General features: G+C 44.4%; 5 protein-coding genes across 7 annotated transcripts; 3 read left to right on the top strand and 2 right to left on the bottom strand.

Moving 5' to 3' along the window:
- Window positions 1-406: 406 nt before the first annotated feature.
- Window positions 407-3,107, bottom strand: LOC135427649 (ATPase family gene 2 protein homolog A). The gene is made up of 3 exons (XM_064681220.1): window positions 2,640-3,107; window positions 2,092-2,583; window positions 407-2,035 (listed from the first exon to the last, which is right to left on the bottom strand). The coding sequence occupies exons 1-3, from the start codon at window positions 3,046-3,048 to the stop codon at window positions 534-536; spliced, it is 2,403 nt and encodes an 800-aa protein (XP_064537290.1). The 5' UTR covers window positions 3,049-3,107; the 3' UTR covers window positions 407-533.
- A 696-nt stretch (window positions 3,108-3,803) lies between these two features.
- On the bottom strand, window positions 3,804-8,649 carry PICK1 (protein interacting with PRKCA 1). Of its 3 annotated transcripts, none has more exons than XM_064681222.1 (3): window positions 8,497-8,649; window positions 6,895-7,006; window positions 3,804-5,177 (listed from the first exon to the last, which is right to left on the bottom strand). In XM_064681222.1, exons 1-3 carry the CDS (start codon window positions 8,535-8,537, stop codon window positions 3,834-3,836), a joined length of 1,497 nt encoding a protein of 498 aa, XP_064537292.1. In that variant the 5' UTR covers window positions 8,538-8,649; the 3' UTR covers window positions 3,804-3,833. The 3 variants fall into 3 exon arrangements, with proteins under 3 accessions (XP_064537292.1, XP_064537293.1, XP_064537291.1); XM_064681223.1 differs by lacking the exon at window positions 8,497-8,649 and adding an exon at window positions 8,239-8,257; XM_064681221.1 differs by lacking the exon at window positions 8,497-8,649 and adding an exon at window positions 8,029-8,047.
- Window positions 5,267-6,180, top strand: LOC135427651 (uncharacterized). The gene has a single exon (XM_064681224.1). It carries the CDS (start codon window positions 5,362-5,364, stop codon window positions 6,145-6,147), a length of 786 nt encoding a protein of 261 aa, XP_064537294.1. The 5' UTR covers window positions 5,267-5,361; the 3' UTR covers window positions 6,148-6,180.
- On the top strand, window positions 8,639-9,734 carry IFT43 (intraflagellar transport 43). The gene is made up of 5 exons (XM_064681225.1): window positions 8,639-8,776; window positions 8,827-9,095; window positions 9,155-9,178; window positions 9,232-9,354; window positions 9,411-9,734. The coding sequence occupies exons 1-5, from the start codon at window positions 8,735-8,737 to the stop codon at window positions 9,682-9,684; spliced, it is 732 nt and encodes a 243-aa protein (XP_064537295.1). The 5' UTR covers window positions 8,639-8,734; the 3' UTR covers window positions 9,685-9,734.
- Window positions 9,735-9,848: 114 nt separating this feature from the next.
- On the top strand, window positions 9,849-12,196 carry CCT4 (chaperonin containing TCP1 subunit 4). Its single transcript, XM_064681250.1, has 4 exons — window positions 9,849-10,084; window positions 10,355-11,147; window positions 11,201-11,885; window positions 11,943-12,196. The coding sequence occupies exons 1-4, from the start codon at window positions 9,979-9,981 to the stop codon at window positions 11,958-11,960; spliced, it is 1,602 nt and encodes a 533-aa protein (XP_064537320.1). The 5' UTR covers window positions 9,849-9,978; the 3' UTR covers window positions 11,961-12,196.
- The last annotated feature ends 3,257 nt before the right edge of the window (window positions 12,197-15,453 follow it).

Raw genomic sequence — 15,453 nt, 5'->3', positions numbered from 1 at the left:
ATTCTTGTAGATTTATGATCTGTCAGACTGATAAGATTGTTATTAATATTATCATCTCTTGTCATTTCCCTTATCTATATCAGTTAGATTAGAGATTTATGATATTTTTTGACGATTTTAGGGCACTGGAAATGACATTTTTTACCATTCCGAAGAACGTAACGGGCGAAAATTGGTTTAAATTTAACAAAAACAAAATCGATGCTCAGCGAAATAATGAAAATATAAGAAAGAATAAAAAAAAGTCACAACTATTTTGATTTAATTTTAGATTGGAGATTTATGATATTTTTTTTTGACGATTTTAGGGCACTGGAAATGACATTTTTTACCATTCCGAGAAACGTAATCTTTCGGGCGAAAAAAAGGTCTTAAATTAAATTCCAATAACAAAAAATACCTATTCTCAAAAGTCACAATTGGTTTTAATTGTTGACTTCGTTATGGAACACGCCTCAAGTAAATCAAGGCGAAATTGCGCAGAAAGAGTTTTCGGGAACACACCCGCAAAATGCGAATGGACAGCTTATTGTCTACTTTTTAATGTACTCCTGATAAAGACGCAACAGCTCGGGACTTGTGCGTGGCTGGACCATTTGGAGGGCGGCCTCGAAGTGCCGCCAATGCACGGACTCGGCCTCAAAGCTCTGCTCCAGAGCGCTGAGCGCCGCCTCATGGCAGACGGCCTGAATCTCGGCGCCCGAATAGCCCGCTGTGAGCGTGACTAGGCGATCCACGTCGACATCCTCGGCCAGGGGCATGGCGCGCAGCTTGATGTGGAGGATTTCGAGGCGTGCCTCCGGCTCGGGCAGGCCCACGTAGCAGACGCGATCGATGCGGCCGGGACGCAGCAGCGCCTTGTCTATCATGTCCGGTCGATTGGTGGCCGCAACAATGGTCACATTATGCAGCGCCTCCACGCCGTCCATTTCGGTCAGCAGCTGGGTGAGCACGCGTTCCTTAACGGAGGCGCCGCTGGTCGATCCCTCCGAGCGTTCGCCGCCAATGGCATCGATTTCGTCGAAGAAGACAATCGCGGGCGCCACTTGACGCGCCTTGCGGAACACCTCGCGAACGGCACGCTCCGATTCGCCCACCCACATGGAGAACAGCTCGGGGCCCTTGATGGACAGAAAGTTCAATTTGCTTTCGGTTGCGAGGGCCTTGGCAATCATTGTCTTGGAACAGCCGGGCGGACCGAACATGAGCACGCCACGCGGCGGCTTGATGCCCAAGCGCTGGAACTTATCCGCATGCAGCAGCGGCCATTCGATGGCCTGCTGCAGCGTCAGCCGGATCGCCGCCTGGCCGCCAATGTCCGACCACCGGACATTGGGATTTTCGATGAGCACCTCGCGCATAGCCGAGGGCTTGACCTGTGTCAGCGCCGACTGCAAATCCCGCAGCTCCAGCGCGCGCGCCTCAGTCTTGAGTGTGGCCAGCGTCGCGGTATACACCAAGTTGGCCAGATCAGCGCCCACATAGCCGTGCGTTATGCTCGCAATCTGCTCCAGTTCCGACTCCTGGATGTTATGCTGCAGCGGCTGCAGCAGACAGTGCAGAATCTCTTGGCGTGCGGCTGGCGTGGGCGCGCTTAGCTCCAGTTCGCAGTCCAGACGCCCGGCACGCCGTATGCTCGGATGCAGTGCATCAATTTGCGAGCTGGTCGCCAGCAAAAATGTACGACTCGCCGCCGGCCGACTGCCGCTGCTGAGCTGATCGAGGAGCGTGAGAAATGCCAGCGATACGCGCTTGACCAGATCGCTGCCGGCGTCCTGCTTGGGACACAGCGTGTGCACATCCTCCAGCAGCAGCAGCGTCGGATGCGGATAATGCGCATAGGCGCGTTCGAAGTAAGCCGCCAGCTTTTGCTCCGTTTCGCCCAGAAACTTGCTGTAGATCTCGCCGCTGTTGATGTGGATGAGCTGCACCTTGCTATCGCGTGTCCGGGCCGCTGCGCACATGGCCTCGCAGATCAGGGACTTGCCGCAGCCGCTGGCGCCGTACAGCAGCAGTCCACGCGAGACCTTGATGCCTGCAGGGAGAAGATATTCAGGGGGTTTATGTTCCTTCAGTAATTCCGCTGCTTACCCTTGGGCATTGCCCTGTAGCCCAGCGCATAGTCCATGCTCTCCTCCACCAATTGGATTTCCTTGTCCAGTCCGCCAATTTTGGCTTTAGTCGGTTGTTGCTCCGGCTCCGGTTTGGCCAGCCCCTCGCTGAGCAACAGCTCCAGGCGCGTGGCGCTTGTTATCTGCACAAATTGCTGTGACTTTGCCAAACTCAGACGCGCCAGGGCATCCTCCACGGCGCACTCCTCGACGCCCTGCCAGCTCTCCAAGCGAAACGACAGAGGCTTGTTGAAGAAATTCAAATGCAGCTCGCTGTGCTTGCAGTAGATGTGATTGACTATGTCCTGCTTGAGCACAGCAGCCACATCCGGCAGCTGCTGCTGCTCCAGGCTGGATTCACTGCTGTTCAGCTGCCGCAAGGAGACGCTCGCGGCGGCGTAGAGCTGACTGCTGTCCAGTGCCGAAATGCGCAGCAATTTGCCTCGCAGCGCCGTCCAATTTTGTTTATAATCTTAAAATGGGAAATCGATTAGGGAGTTGTCACTACTTGGGAACACACAAACCTACCCTCTGCCGAGGCAAACACCGTTGTGAGAAACTGCTCCGAAACGGGCCAAACCAGGCGCACGAGCGTTGGCTGCGTCTCCTGGTCTTGATTCGCCGGCCTTATGACAACCTGTTGTCCTATGTGCAATTCAGCTAGCTGCATGGCGCCTTCGGATACAAATATCAGCATGTTGGCATATTTGGGCGGCAGATCCTTTAGTGATTCCACCTCAAAGTTGCGCTGCTGCGCGCTGCTCGTGTAAAGCGCTCCATTCCGCACAAACTCGGCATCCACTGAGGCACTTTCATCATCGGCAATGGGACACACTCGCTCGTGTGTGTCCCGGGATTTGGATGTTATGTGCACGCCACATTTGTCGCAGTGGTACCAAGTTGCTTGGTTCTTTTTATTGCTCGATTTTGGCGGCATGTCGGCAAACGAACCACGTTTTGTTTACCTTTTGCAATGCCAATCAGCTGTGTGTGTGCGTGCATTGTGAATGGCAAAAATTGGCTGGAGAGGCACATTTGAACCGAATGCGCAAAATATATTTTTTTTTGGCATTGAATTAAGAAGCTGACACAAAAAGATTATTGAAATAGAGATAATAGGTCGTCGTGCCAGGAATAGGATGTTATACAAAACAAACTTCTGTGTTTTATGTGGTCATCTTTTCATTGCTTGCCTGTTGCACTACCCAGTCAACTGTGTGCGGCCATTGTGAATGCCAAAAGCTGGTAAGTGCAATTGCTTGCAAAATGCACATTGTATGTATTTTTAAAGGATAAAAATAAGTAAACTGTGAAAATGAGAACAAGGAAGCTGCCACAATGGAATAGAATAGAAACCACGGGCGACAAACTAGTTTACATTTATGTCGCTTAATTTGGCAGCATGTCGGCAATCAAAGCATTGTTCATGCATTTGTGCATGTGTGAGCGTGCATTGTGAATGTCTAATTTAGAAGAGTACGCGGTAATTGACTTTTAAAATAAAGTATCGATGCTTAAAAATAGTTTGTTTTCTCTTCTCAAGTTTAATTAACTAATTAGTATTGATTTAATTACAGGATAACATATATACACACAATTTGCATAGTCTATTTGCCAGCAATTGGCTTGAACAGCATACAAGCCTCAGCCGTTAAGCGCAGCTTTAAAAATGAATTGGTTTTTAAACACATCTTATATTTGTACACAAATACTAATAAAAGTTTATTGCAGCAGCAAATCAGTTTCGCTAGCATTTGCCGACATCAGGTCCCGCTCGAGGCTTGTGGTGGCATTTGCCTGATTCAGGAACAAATCGAAATCGTAGCCATCGTTCTGCGCGGATATGGAATCCTTTTGATTGCTGATCGTTTGCGGATTGGACAGCAAATCCACATCGTGCAGGCCCAGTTCCTTCAGCAGCGTCTCATTCTCACTGGCATTGGACTCGGCGGCGGCCGCCGGACAACTGGACGGCGCCACATTGACAATGGGCGCCGGCTGCTCCACGGCCTCCCGGCCATAGATGACTTTGTGGCTGCGGCGTTGCGCATTGGCTTCGAGCTCTTCCTCGTCCAGCTCCTGGGGCTTGAGTGTGCTGGATTTGTACTGAAAATCAGTTTCCTTGAAGTCCACCTCGATGGGGAACAGCGGCGGCAGCGTGTCCAGACGCTCCACCAGACTTTTGTGCAGCTCCGCGAGACTCTCGAGCAGGCTGCGCAGCTGTTTGTTCAGATCCATGGCATGCTTGCACTCCAGCAGCTCCATTTTCTCGAGCACATCCGTGCGCAGCTTGGCAAACTTGCTGCGCGCATCCTGGCGACAGCGCAAGATCAGACGGTACTCATAGTTGCCCGTCTCCACGCGATAGAGCGGCTCCTGCAGCGCCGCAAACCCATGCTCCTCATCATCCATTTCCTTGACCTTCAGACAGTAGGAGAGATACGTGAACTTCGCGTCCGCATAGCGTCGCACGGTCAGCTTGGTGTCCGGGATGGCCTTGTTCAGATATGTGCCCAGATCGGCCAGCACGGGCTTGATCTGCTTGATGATGGCCAGGCCATCCTTCTCCAGCGATCGGTGGAATTCGCCAAAGGTGCGAAATGCCTCGGAGGCACGCTGCTGCGGCTCATGTGCCGAGATCTGTGTGAAGCAATCGCCAAAGGATTTGTACGTTTGCAGCAGATCGTAGTAGGCCTTCAGCATGCGACGGGCATGCTCCACCAGGCCCTTGTACATCAGTTCTGTGCCCTCGAGCTCCTCGAGTCGCTTCACCAGCGAATCGTTGCAGAGTATGGCCCGTGATAGGCCCAACGTATCCGCCGTATTGCTCGACAAATTGTCGACAATGCGATGTTTTAGTTTCTTGAGGATTATGTCCACGGTTTTGCCCTGCTCCGGATCCGCGTGCAGCTTGTTATAGTGCACGGTCACCTCCTCGGTGGCCGTTTGTATCATCTTGGCGACCTCCACCTTGGTTTTGCCCTTCACGCTCACCGAATTGACGGCCAGCAGCTCGTCACCCGACTGCAGGGAGCCCTCCCGAGCGGCCGGAGTGCCATCGAATACCTGGAAAGAGAAGAGAGGATAGGATATATTCTATGCTGGACCAAAGTCTGGGATACCTGGAGCCGAGCTGCTGCTAAGTAAAGTCTAGGCTCTTTCAAAGCAGCTTCAAAATTCAGTTGTACAAATTTTAAATTTTCGGTTTCTATTTCTGGACATATTTTAGATTTCAAATTGGCCAAGCACCATGACGCTCTCGCATTGGTACAGGGAACAGACAGACACGCCGCAGCCGACTGCCAAAGCGAAGAACATGTCGCGCGCCAGTCAATTGGATCAACGCATGAGATCCATTTTATTGGAGCGCTACGCGAGCAACAAGCCGCTGCGGCAGCAGGCGGGCCTGGACGGCTCCAGATCGAAGGCGAGCAAGTGCCGCAGGGCGTCCGCGGTGCCAATGGTCTATAAATTTCAGCAGGGGTACGATAGCAATCGCAAGGAAAGGGCGCGCAGCGTTATTCAGTCGCAACAGCAGTTCCGGCAGTTTCGCAGTATTCCGGTGCCGAACTTCAACGCGCTGCACAAGCGCTGGGAGAATCGCAACAGGACGCGGCAATTAAAATCGCTGCAGAAGATCACCGAACCGCAAACGCCGCGCACGCTGATCAACTCGATGAAGGCGAACAAACGCTGGGAATCCGAAATGCTGTCCATACAGGAGTCCAACATGAAGGAGTTCACGCTGCGGCCCAGTCTGATGACAAAATCGGCCGATTCATGGCGCAAGCCTCCGTATGTGCCATCCATCTGGTCGAGCACCGTCAAGACGAAGCCATTCAAGTTGCAGTGCTTGAAACGTGGCAAGCTCCGCAAGGAGTTCGATGAGTGTAACCAGCGCAAGCAGGAGGCGCGCTGCCAAGCGAAGGCGATCGCCGCGTCGCGTCGTTGCCAGGAGGAGTACCAGCAGGCGCGCCAATTGACCAACTTCAAGGCCAGACCGAATCCATGGAAGCGCACCAAAGCCAAATTGTAACCAATTTCAAATATACTTCGCAAACAGTTCATATTTGATTGGAGTTTAATCATTCACGAATGAATCGCTTTAAGATTCTCAGAGTTTACTCGCTTTTTCCTAGGTTTAAGGTTCGTTTTATTGCTTCGTCTTTTCTTTTTTAGTTTATCAATAATTTCGTTAATTTTATATTTACCTAGATTTATGGCTCAGATTATTATTTCGTCGTTTCTTTCTTAGTTTATCAATAGTTTTGTTAATTTTCTATTTACCTAGATTTAAGTTGGAATTATTTCTTCGTCTTTTCTTTTTTAGTTTATCAATAATTTTGCTTATTTTATATTTACCTAGATTTATGGCTTGAATCATTGTTTAGTCTTTTCTTTTTTAGTTTAACAATAATTTTGTAAGTTTTATTGTTTCTTTTTAAAAAATAGTTGCAAATGTCCAACAAATATTACTTGACGCTTGTAATTCTCAATAAGTTATGACAAAGGGCAAAAGACTTGCAAAAGTAAAATCGAAAGCAAAGTCTGTTGATGATGGAACCAGAAGGATCTTGAAGCTAGCTATAAATCTGCATAGTTCATCTAAGGTGAGCAGCTTGTGTCTATCTAAAATATATTATTTTAACGAAAACCTTTTTTTCAGGTTCTGGTTAAGGCTCGGCTGTTTTTATGAGCTACTTAAGTTTATCGTTAAAAGAGGCTTCAAGCTCCGACTTTAACCCATATTTTGATCTCTTATTAACCACTTAGACCTTCTCACCTGGACTATGTAGAGACAGGGACACATTGGGGCTCCGCCGCCGATGCTGATGCCAATTAGATTGCTCTGATCCTTGGTTATCACAACTGAGCTGGTCGTCACGGTCATGCCCCTGTAAATTGATTAAACGCATTAATTTTAATTCGGACTCATTTGGAGTATAGTCTAGAACAAAGTTGAAGCTTTTGGAAAGAAAACTGAAGCGTGCCATACTCACATTAATGGGTGCAATTTTCTAAGTAGCCAAGAAATTAAATCTAGCAATCTTATCTTTTGGCTTTAGCAATACGATTTTTATAGTTAGCTAATAAAAACCTATATTAAATATACTTGTACATGATCTCTTGTTCAGATATTGATAAACTATAAGATTGCCTAGACTAAATATTATACGAATAATAACTTCTATCTTATGAGTATTTACAATCTTGAGCTTTAAGAGGCTTCTTTCTGTTTCTTCTGATATATTCGGAATAAACTGAAAAAGTCTATATCACTAAGTTTATAACATATTTTTAATATGAGTTGGGATAATACTAGGTCTAAGTAGGGAAAAAAAAATAGAATTTATTGTACATCCCTCAAGAGCGTACTATAAACTAGGTTAGGTCCGATCTCATAAAATCTCTTGATTAGTTTCGAAACTATCTTTGAAAAACTTCGCATAGAATCTTTTTTGTGCTGGATCGGAACACTATATCTTATATATATCACAATCACTTATAAATTAAATTATAATAATAATTAACAAAACTTCGATTTTTTAGCCTTCTAATATCGCACTACCAAGTCTTATAGCTGCTATAGAAACAATAAAAAGTCGAAAATAATATCATATAGCTACTATATATAAGCCCTACAGTCTAGATCGGTGCTTCAACATTAAAATAGGGCATTATCTCTTTAATTATCTCTTCTTTTTAGGTTATACAATAAAAACTTAATAATAACTTAAGATTTTACGAAATGATACTCTATTTGGTGTTCAAAATCGAATTCCCACACAAAAACTAGATGTACAACAATATTGTAGCTCAGTCTCCGTCTATTTGGGTAGCTTTTGAGACACTACACGAAAGTACATGAGTTATAAACGATCTATAACAAGCTAATTGAGTCAAGAAATTGACTTACAGGCGATCTAACTCATATTTCTGTTTATTATACAGTCCAAAGTTGTCGGGCGCCAAGTCGAGGCCAGTGCAGAGCACCGCAATTTCGGCGTCAGACGGTTTCAAATCCTCCATTTTGGGTTTTTCACTTTTTGGAATCGGAAATTTGTGACGTACATAGAGTACTTTTTTTTTTCTCGAAGAAGTACTTCCCATATGCCCCGATACTTACGCCTCAAAGTCGGCCATGGAATCCTCATTTAACTGTATGAGCACTGGCGGTGCCTCGCATGCTCGTTGTCTGACCAAATTTTAATTTTGTTATTTAAATGCAACGCAAAAAAATAAATCAAAATAATCAAAACAATATGTTGACCCAATTATTGATTTGTGACAAACCACTTGGCAAAGGCTCTCGAATGAGATGCGTTGTTTTATGAAATCGAAAGAAAATGCGAATGTACACGCTGTTTACGTTTATCTTACTCACATTTTGTCCTCGTAGAAGAAGTCATCGTCGTCGGTCAGCATTTTGGCAGCTTATTAATTTTTTGTTTTGAACCAACCAGTCTGTGAAGCTCCCTCCTCAAGCGTGACGTGAAGTTGGCTGCGACGCAATAACAGCTGCTATCGAATAGTATCGATATCGTGCTGTTGGGTATTTTACAGCACTGTCACGACAACTTGTTGCCTAGGCAACGCGACAAATATAAACAATTATTTTCATAATGATGGACTGGGCTGAAGAGCTGAAAATGACTATAAGAAAGGTAAAATCAAATATATAATAAAAAAGTGCATAATTTATGCATATTTATAGACTACGGCGCGCAAGGGCCGCCGTTCAAAGAGTCGCGATGTGCTCAACGAGCAACCGCAGGCGGGAGGATCCTCGAGTGCCGCGTCCACACAAAAGCTGAACAAGGATATATCTATAGATATAACCCTGGATATACACAATGAGAGCAGTAGTCCCACGACTACAGCGGCCACAACGCCGACAACATATAATAATGAATTCGAATCAAGTCGACCGCCCATAAGACGCGTTTCGGGTGGCTGGGCGGACTCTGGATCAAAAGGCCACAAGTAAGTTATATTTGCTAGCTGTTTCTATTTGTTATTAATAAACATTTCAACATTCACAGATCGAAGAAGAATTCATTTGATGAGTAAGCTGGAACACTTTCAATAAAAGCATTAATAACGAATTCCAAATATTTAGCGAGCGTTTTCAGGTGACAAAGTCGGCCACGAGCACGATTCCCACCGATGATATACCCATTATACCAGACTTGGATGATGTCAGGGACGACTTCTTGCTAAATGAAATAGCCGATCCTCCCCCGTAAGATCTTTATCTTTATATATATTATAGAAGTTAATAATGTCTCAATTTTTCAGTGCCCCTTACAGCCACGAAGCCACATTCAAGGAGTTGAGCTCCGATCTGCTCTCGCAGAATGCTTTCTCGGCTATTGAAGACGTCGACTTGTCTATTTTGACGCGTTGCTTGTATGATCAAGAAACTCTGGATGAACCGGACGAAGTTTGGGAATGGGATAAACTCTTCACGGAGGTCACGGCTCAAATAAATTCGGATAAGACATTGAAGGGTATGCCGGAAAAGATTGAAATCGGTCCCGACGAAATACCACCTACGGCAAAATATAATTAGGCATACATTTGTAATCAAAAAATCAAAAATAAATGCAATATTTAGGCTAACGCACTTGTTTTTAAATTCAAATTGCCATTCAATAGTAAACACCCACAAATGGTGCTAAATAATACCAAAAACATCGTTTGAGCAATCGAAAACAATCGATAGTACTATCAGAGTTTTTCCCGTCACTATACGTCACGGGGCAGCGAAAAGCATAGTTTTAGACACTTTTTAATCTGTGTTAATCGCGTTGAAAATTGTGCTTAAAAATTACCTATTGTTAAAAACTGCATCATTAAAAGAACAATGGCGCCGAAAGCAAGAACAGTTGGTATCAAACCGAAAGCACAGACCTTCAAAGATAAGTCGAAACCAACCGATGTGCGGCTGTCCAACATACAGGCGGCAAAGGGTAAGAAAATTTATAATATTTGCGAAAATATGCAAGCTATCACAAAAAGTGTATGCAACAGGCGCATTTATGTTGCAATCAACAAATTGCGCTGCATATTAGTTATTGTTGAGGCGAACTACTGTGAAAAAATGCATTAAACAAAAGCAGTTGCCGGCTGCGCTGCGCCGTCTCGAAGCTTCTTAGTGATGACACTTGCTGCAAATATGACTCATGTGCTGCGGCAAAGCGTGCGAATTAGAGAATTTTATTAATCGATGCTTTTTGCAGCTGTTTCCGATGCGATTCGCACCAGTCTGGGTCCGCGCGGCATGGACAAGATGATCCAGGCGGGCAATGGGGAGGTGTCCATAACCAACGATGGCGCCACCATTTTGAAGCAGATGAACGTCTTGCATCCGGCTGCCAAGATGCTGGTCGAGCTGTCCCGTGCCCAGGACGTGGAGGCCGGCGATGGCACCACATCTGTGGTGGTTATTGCTGGCGCCCTGCTCGAGGCCTGCGAGAAGCTGCTGCAGAAGGGTCTGCACCCGACTGCCATTTCGGACTCGTTCCAGCGTTGCTCGAACAAGGCGGTCGAGATACTCACCCAAATGTCCACGCCCATTGAGCTCAAAGATCGCGAAACTTTGATCAAGAGCGCCTCGACATCACTCAACTCCAAGGTCGTCTCGCAGCAGAGCAGCCTGCTGGCTCCGATTGCTGTCGACGCCGTGCTGAAGGTCACCGAGCCGGGCAGGGAATCATCTGTGGACCTTAAGAACATCAAGGTTATCCAGAGTCTGGGCGGCACCGTGGAGGATACGGAGCTGGTGCAGGGCTTGGTCTTCACCAGCCGCTCGGCAGGCACCAATGCGCCCAAGCGCATCGAGAAGGCCAAAATTGGTCTGATTCAGTTCTGCATTTCGGCACCAAAAACCGATATGGATCACAATGTGATTGTCAGCGATTATGCGGCCATGGATCGTGTGCTCAAGGAGGAACGTTCCTACATTCTCAATATTGTCAAACAAATCAAGAAGGCCGGCTGCAATGTCCTGCTCGTGCAGAAGTCCATATTGCGGTGAGTTAATCAAAGTTCATTCTGAATTACAAAATACTAAAAGATTTCTCTAGCGATGCCGTTTCGGATCTGGCTCAGCATTTCCTGGACAAGATCAAGTGTCTGGTTGTCAAGGATGTGGAGCGCGAGGACATTGAGTTCGTATGCAAGTCTCTGCATTGCCGTCCCATTGCCTCGCTGGATCATTTCACAACCGAGAACTTGTCCAGCGCTGACCTCGTCGAGGAGGTGGCCAGCGGCACTAACAAGTTTGTCAAGATCACGGGCATACAGAATCAGGGACGCACCGTTTCGATCATTTGTCGCGGCTCCAACAAGCTGGTGCTCGAGGAGGCAGCCCGTTCGCTGCACGATGCGCTCTGCGTGGTCCGTTGTCTGGTGAAGAAGCGCGCCCAGATTGTGGGCGGCGGTGCGCCGGAAATCGAGATGTCACTGCAGCTGGCCGCATTGGCTCAGACTGTCGAAGGTGTCGATGCCTATTGTTATCGCGCCTTTGCCGATGCACTGGAGGTCATTCCATCAACTCTGGCCGAGAATGCGGGCCTCAATCCGATTGCCACCGTCACGGAGCTGCGCAATCGTCATGCCCAGGGCGAGAAGACAGCGGGCATCAATGTGCGCAAGGGCGCCATTACCGATATATTGGCGGAGAACGTTGTCCAGCCGCTGCTGGTCAGCACCTCGGCCATCACACTGGCCACAGAGACCATACGCTCCATTCTAAAGATCGATGATATTGTGAGTAGCTGGAAAAGTTTTCTTATTCTTTTATTTATCTCTGGTTTTTTCTTATAGATCAATACCATGAGCTAAACATGTTCGCCTCCAGGTCTCCTACTGTACTGCAGGATCTTTACTTATTTGCATTTTCATAAAACACCTAAAAAAACCCTTAACACACACACAAACACACACTCATAACGTATTGCGGCTGCTTCGGCCGCATCCAATTGAATTAAATTCACCTTATAATACACCACGCAAGGTAATAACTATTTAACGTTTAATAAAAAATTATGTATTTCGCTTTGTATTAACAAGGAACTGAATATTGTCGAGTATGTTTTGTTTTTATTTTCGTTTTTATTTTCGTTTTTATTTTAATTTTTATTTTATTTTCATTTTTTGAGTTGTGCGCAATTTTGAAATTGGCGCACATTTGAAAACTTGCCATTCACAGGCGTGCGCGCGTTTTGGCCATGGCGTTGCCACGTTTGGCGAAATTGTGTCAAACAGTTTGCATTTGGCGGCAAATTCAAATTTTGTTGGCGCTACATTGAAATATGTCATTTTCTTGTTACTAAAAAGTATGAATAAATAAAGGAATTTATTTCAATTACGCAAGGCATTTAATTAACGTACATAAATAATATGTATGCCATAGAAATGTATATATATATATATATATATATATGAATATATAATTAACAATTATATATAAAACTGTTTGTATTGATTGATTCGCTGATTGACTGATTCGCTGATTGACTGCTAAATTGGTTCGCTGATTGAAGATCAACTAATCTGTTAGAGCTAGAAAATTCTATTTATTACAATAATTACCTTTTGTTCGTTTAAGTCGAGGTATTCGAATTTTTAGCTGCAAAACTGAAAAACTTATTTGGAAAAAAAATGTTTAAATATTTACATATGTTTCCCGTTGGGCTTAGAACTCATTTATAAAGATCTAATGTTAAATTTTCGTCCGATCACCTTCTAAACTCCGTAAAAACTTCAATCAATTTTATATAATGCTTTTCCAAGAGTGGAAAATGTGCGGAACAAAGTTAGTTGGAATTGTTTAGCTGCTTCTCACGATTCCCAAAATCGACTCTAATCGATGAATAATTTTGGTTATTGGGTTTTTTAATGGTCATCCCAAGTTGCATAGCCAAAAGTTCAAAATTCATTTTAAATTTGTTTACAAATACTTTAGCCGTGCAACGCCGGTTAACACTAGCTAGCAATTTGATTAATTTGCGAACAAACTTGACTTGACTTCAGAACATGATTGTTATTAGATCTGCGACTTCTCGTTCAATTTCGCGCCAATATTTCTATCACCTTTGGCTCATCTGTGGACTGTGAGATTAGTTCACGCCCCTTTTTTGGGTACTGCTAAAATTTCAAAGGATTTGCTATCCTTTTGGGTGTCCGCGCACCCCAACTCCATGCCCGTATATATTTTGGCGGCCCTTTTTTTTTTTTTTGGGCTGAAATTCCTTTTGTTGTGCGTGTAAATAAAAATCACTTGATGCGATTTTTATGATGTGCGTTAAATGATTAAACCACTTGAAATGGTTTCAAATTGTCAAGAAAAAAGACAAGAGGACGAGGAAAATTTGAGCCCGAGCCTCATTTTCCCTTCGTTTACTTTTCGTTGGAATTCCCGGAAGTTTTGGGCGCGTTAGTTAGTTAATTAAATGTGTAAACATGTCGAAAAAAGAGGAAAGGCTGAACTTTCGGCCTGGTGTTGATTTCAGTTTCAGTTCACGCCCAGAAAAAATCAAAGATGCCATTGTCCCATTGTTGGGGGTGGGTCAATCCCGGATGGGAATTCCTGTTGCTTTGATTTTTGAGCACATCAACTTTTCCAGCTAATTGGCTGGCGATTTGAGCTTCAGCGGGGGTTGGATACCTTCTCGTTTTTATTCAAGGGGGTTGCATGCAAATTTTCGTGTCCAGCCATGTTTTAAAATCAACCATTTTTGAATGGGCTTTGCCTACTTTGTGGCATACTTTTGGGCGGACCTTGCGGGTTGCTGGGAAAAAGAGAGAGAAGTCGAGATTTTAGCTTCAATTTGCGGCATTTCATTCTTATACCCTTTAGAGATGTGCAAAGGTGGGTATGATCATTTCATAGAGGTCTGAAATTTAAAGAGTATATATATTTATGATGAGATCTAACGATATTCGTCTGTCTATGAGATATGAGAAGCTATTAGAGCCAAATTTTGTATATCATATTTAAGGTAGGAGTTTAGATCAAATTTTTCAGTAGCCTTTACGCCCATAAGCTTGCTGTTCCTGTTTCTGGCTGACTCCATCACAGAGAGACGCCTCCAAGGGTTCTACTCCTGCGACTTACCTTTGAGGCGAATCATCTTAACTCCCTACAGTATTAGGCCATGTCCTCAATCCTTAGTACTCAATTCCCTTCATTGTTAATATTCCCCATTATAAATATCCCTCCATTGTAAACATTCCTACATTGTAAATATCCCTACATTGTAAATTTACCTCCATTGTAAATTTACCTCCATTGTAAATATCCCTCCATGTAAATATCCCCAATTGTAAATATGCCTCCGTTGTAAATATCCCTCCATTCCTATAAGCTACAGAATTGTAACTATATATACCCCTATTTCACAGTCTTGGTAGGGATCAGAAGGTGCTAAAAGCGCTTAATAAAATTCATTTAATCTTTAAAAAAAGATTTGATATATCGTTAGTTCCACCCGTTTCCGTGAAATCGATAAATAGAAGTACCTTAGCATATATCAATTTTTGAGCATATATATTTGCTCACAAAAGTTAAAGACAGCTCATTTTGTATACCCATTAAAAATGTTTAAATAGGGTATAATGTTTTTGTGCAAAATTTATGTAACAGGCGGAAGCAAGCGTCTACGAACCCATAAAGTATATATATTCTTGATCAGCATCTAGATATATATGTTTGTCTGTCCGTCCGTCTGTCTATCCGTCCGTCCGTATGTATGAACGCAAGGATCTCAGAACCTGTAAGAGCTGGAGACTTTAAATTTTGAACGTAAGTCCTCCTAGTTCCCGGACAGTATGAGTTTATTTCCGATATATTTTGCCATAATTTGCCCCGTTTCCAAGCAATCGATAAAAATCGATATCGAAATCCTGTTTTATGAGCAAATCTCTTAGGTTTTAAGAACTAAACTTAGCAAATTTCTGGAAGTATGCATTTTCTGTCATTTTATAGCAATTCCCAACTTTTGTATATAGTGCAGATCATGCACACTTTACCTTTTGTACCACTCCCCGCATAACTGGAGGAATGCATGATTTGTAGCTCTGATTTTTGGTAGGCAAAGACAGTTGAATGTCATTTCTAAGCTCTGAAAATTTCATAAGAATCGGAATACAAACAGCAAAGTTATTAAAGGTTAGCTTTTTTATGGTATATCGCTGAGGGAAAGAAGAAGCATAGCCAGGGCGTGTGCGTGTTTGTGTGTGTATGTGTATGAATGTGTGTGAATGTGTGTGTATGTGTGCGAATGTGTGTGTGTGTTTTTATCTGTCAAAGGAAGTTCGAAGTGCGAAGAAAGAT

Source organism: Drosophila montana, unplaced genomic scaffold (assembly GCF_035044405.1).
Source record: "Drosophila montana isolate Dmon_TW-CO22-7 unplaced genomic scaffold, ASM3504440v1 contig_2192_1, whole genome shotgun sequence".
Taxonomy (NCBI): Eukaryota; Metazoa; Arthropoda; class Insecta; order Diptera; family Drosophilidae; genus Drosophila; species Drosophila montana.
This window is presented reverse-complemented; position numbering and strand designations above follow the sequence as displayed.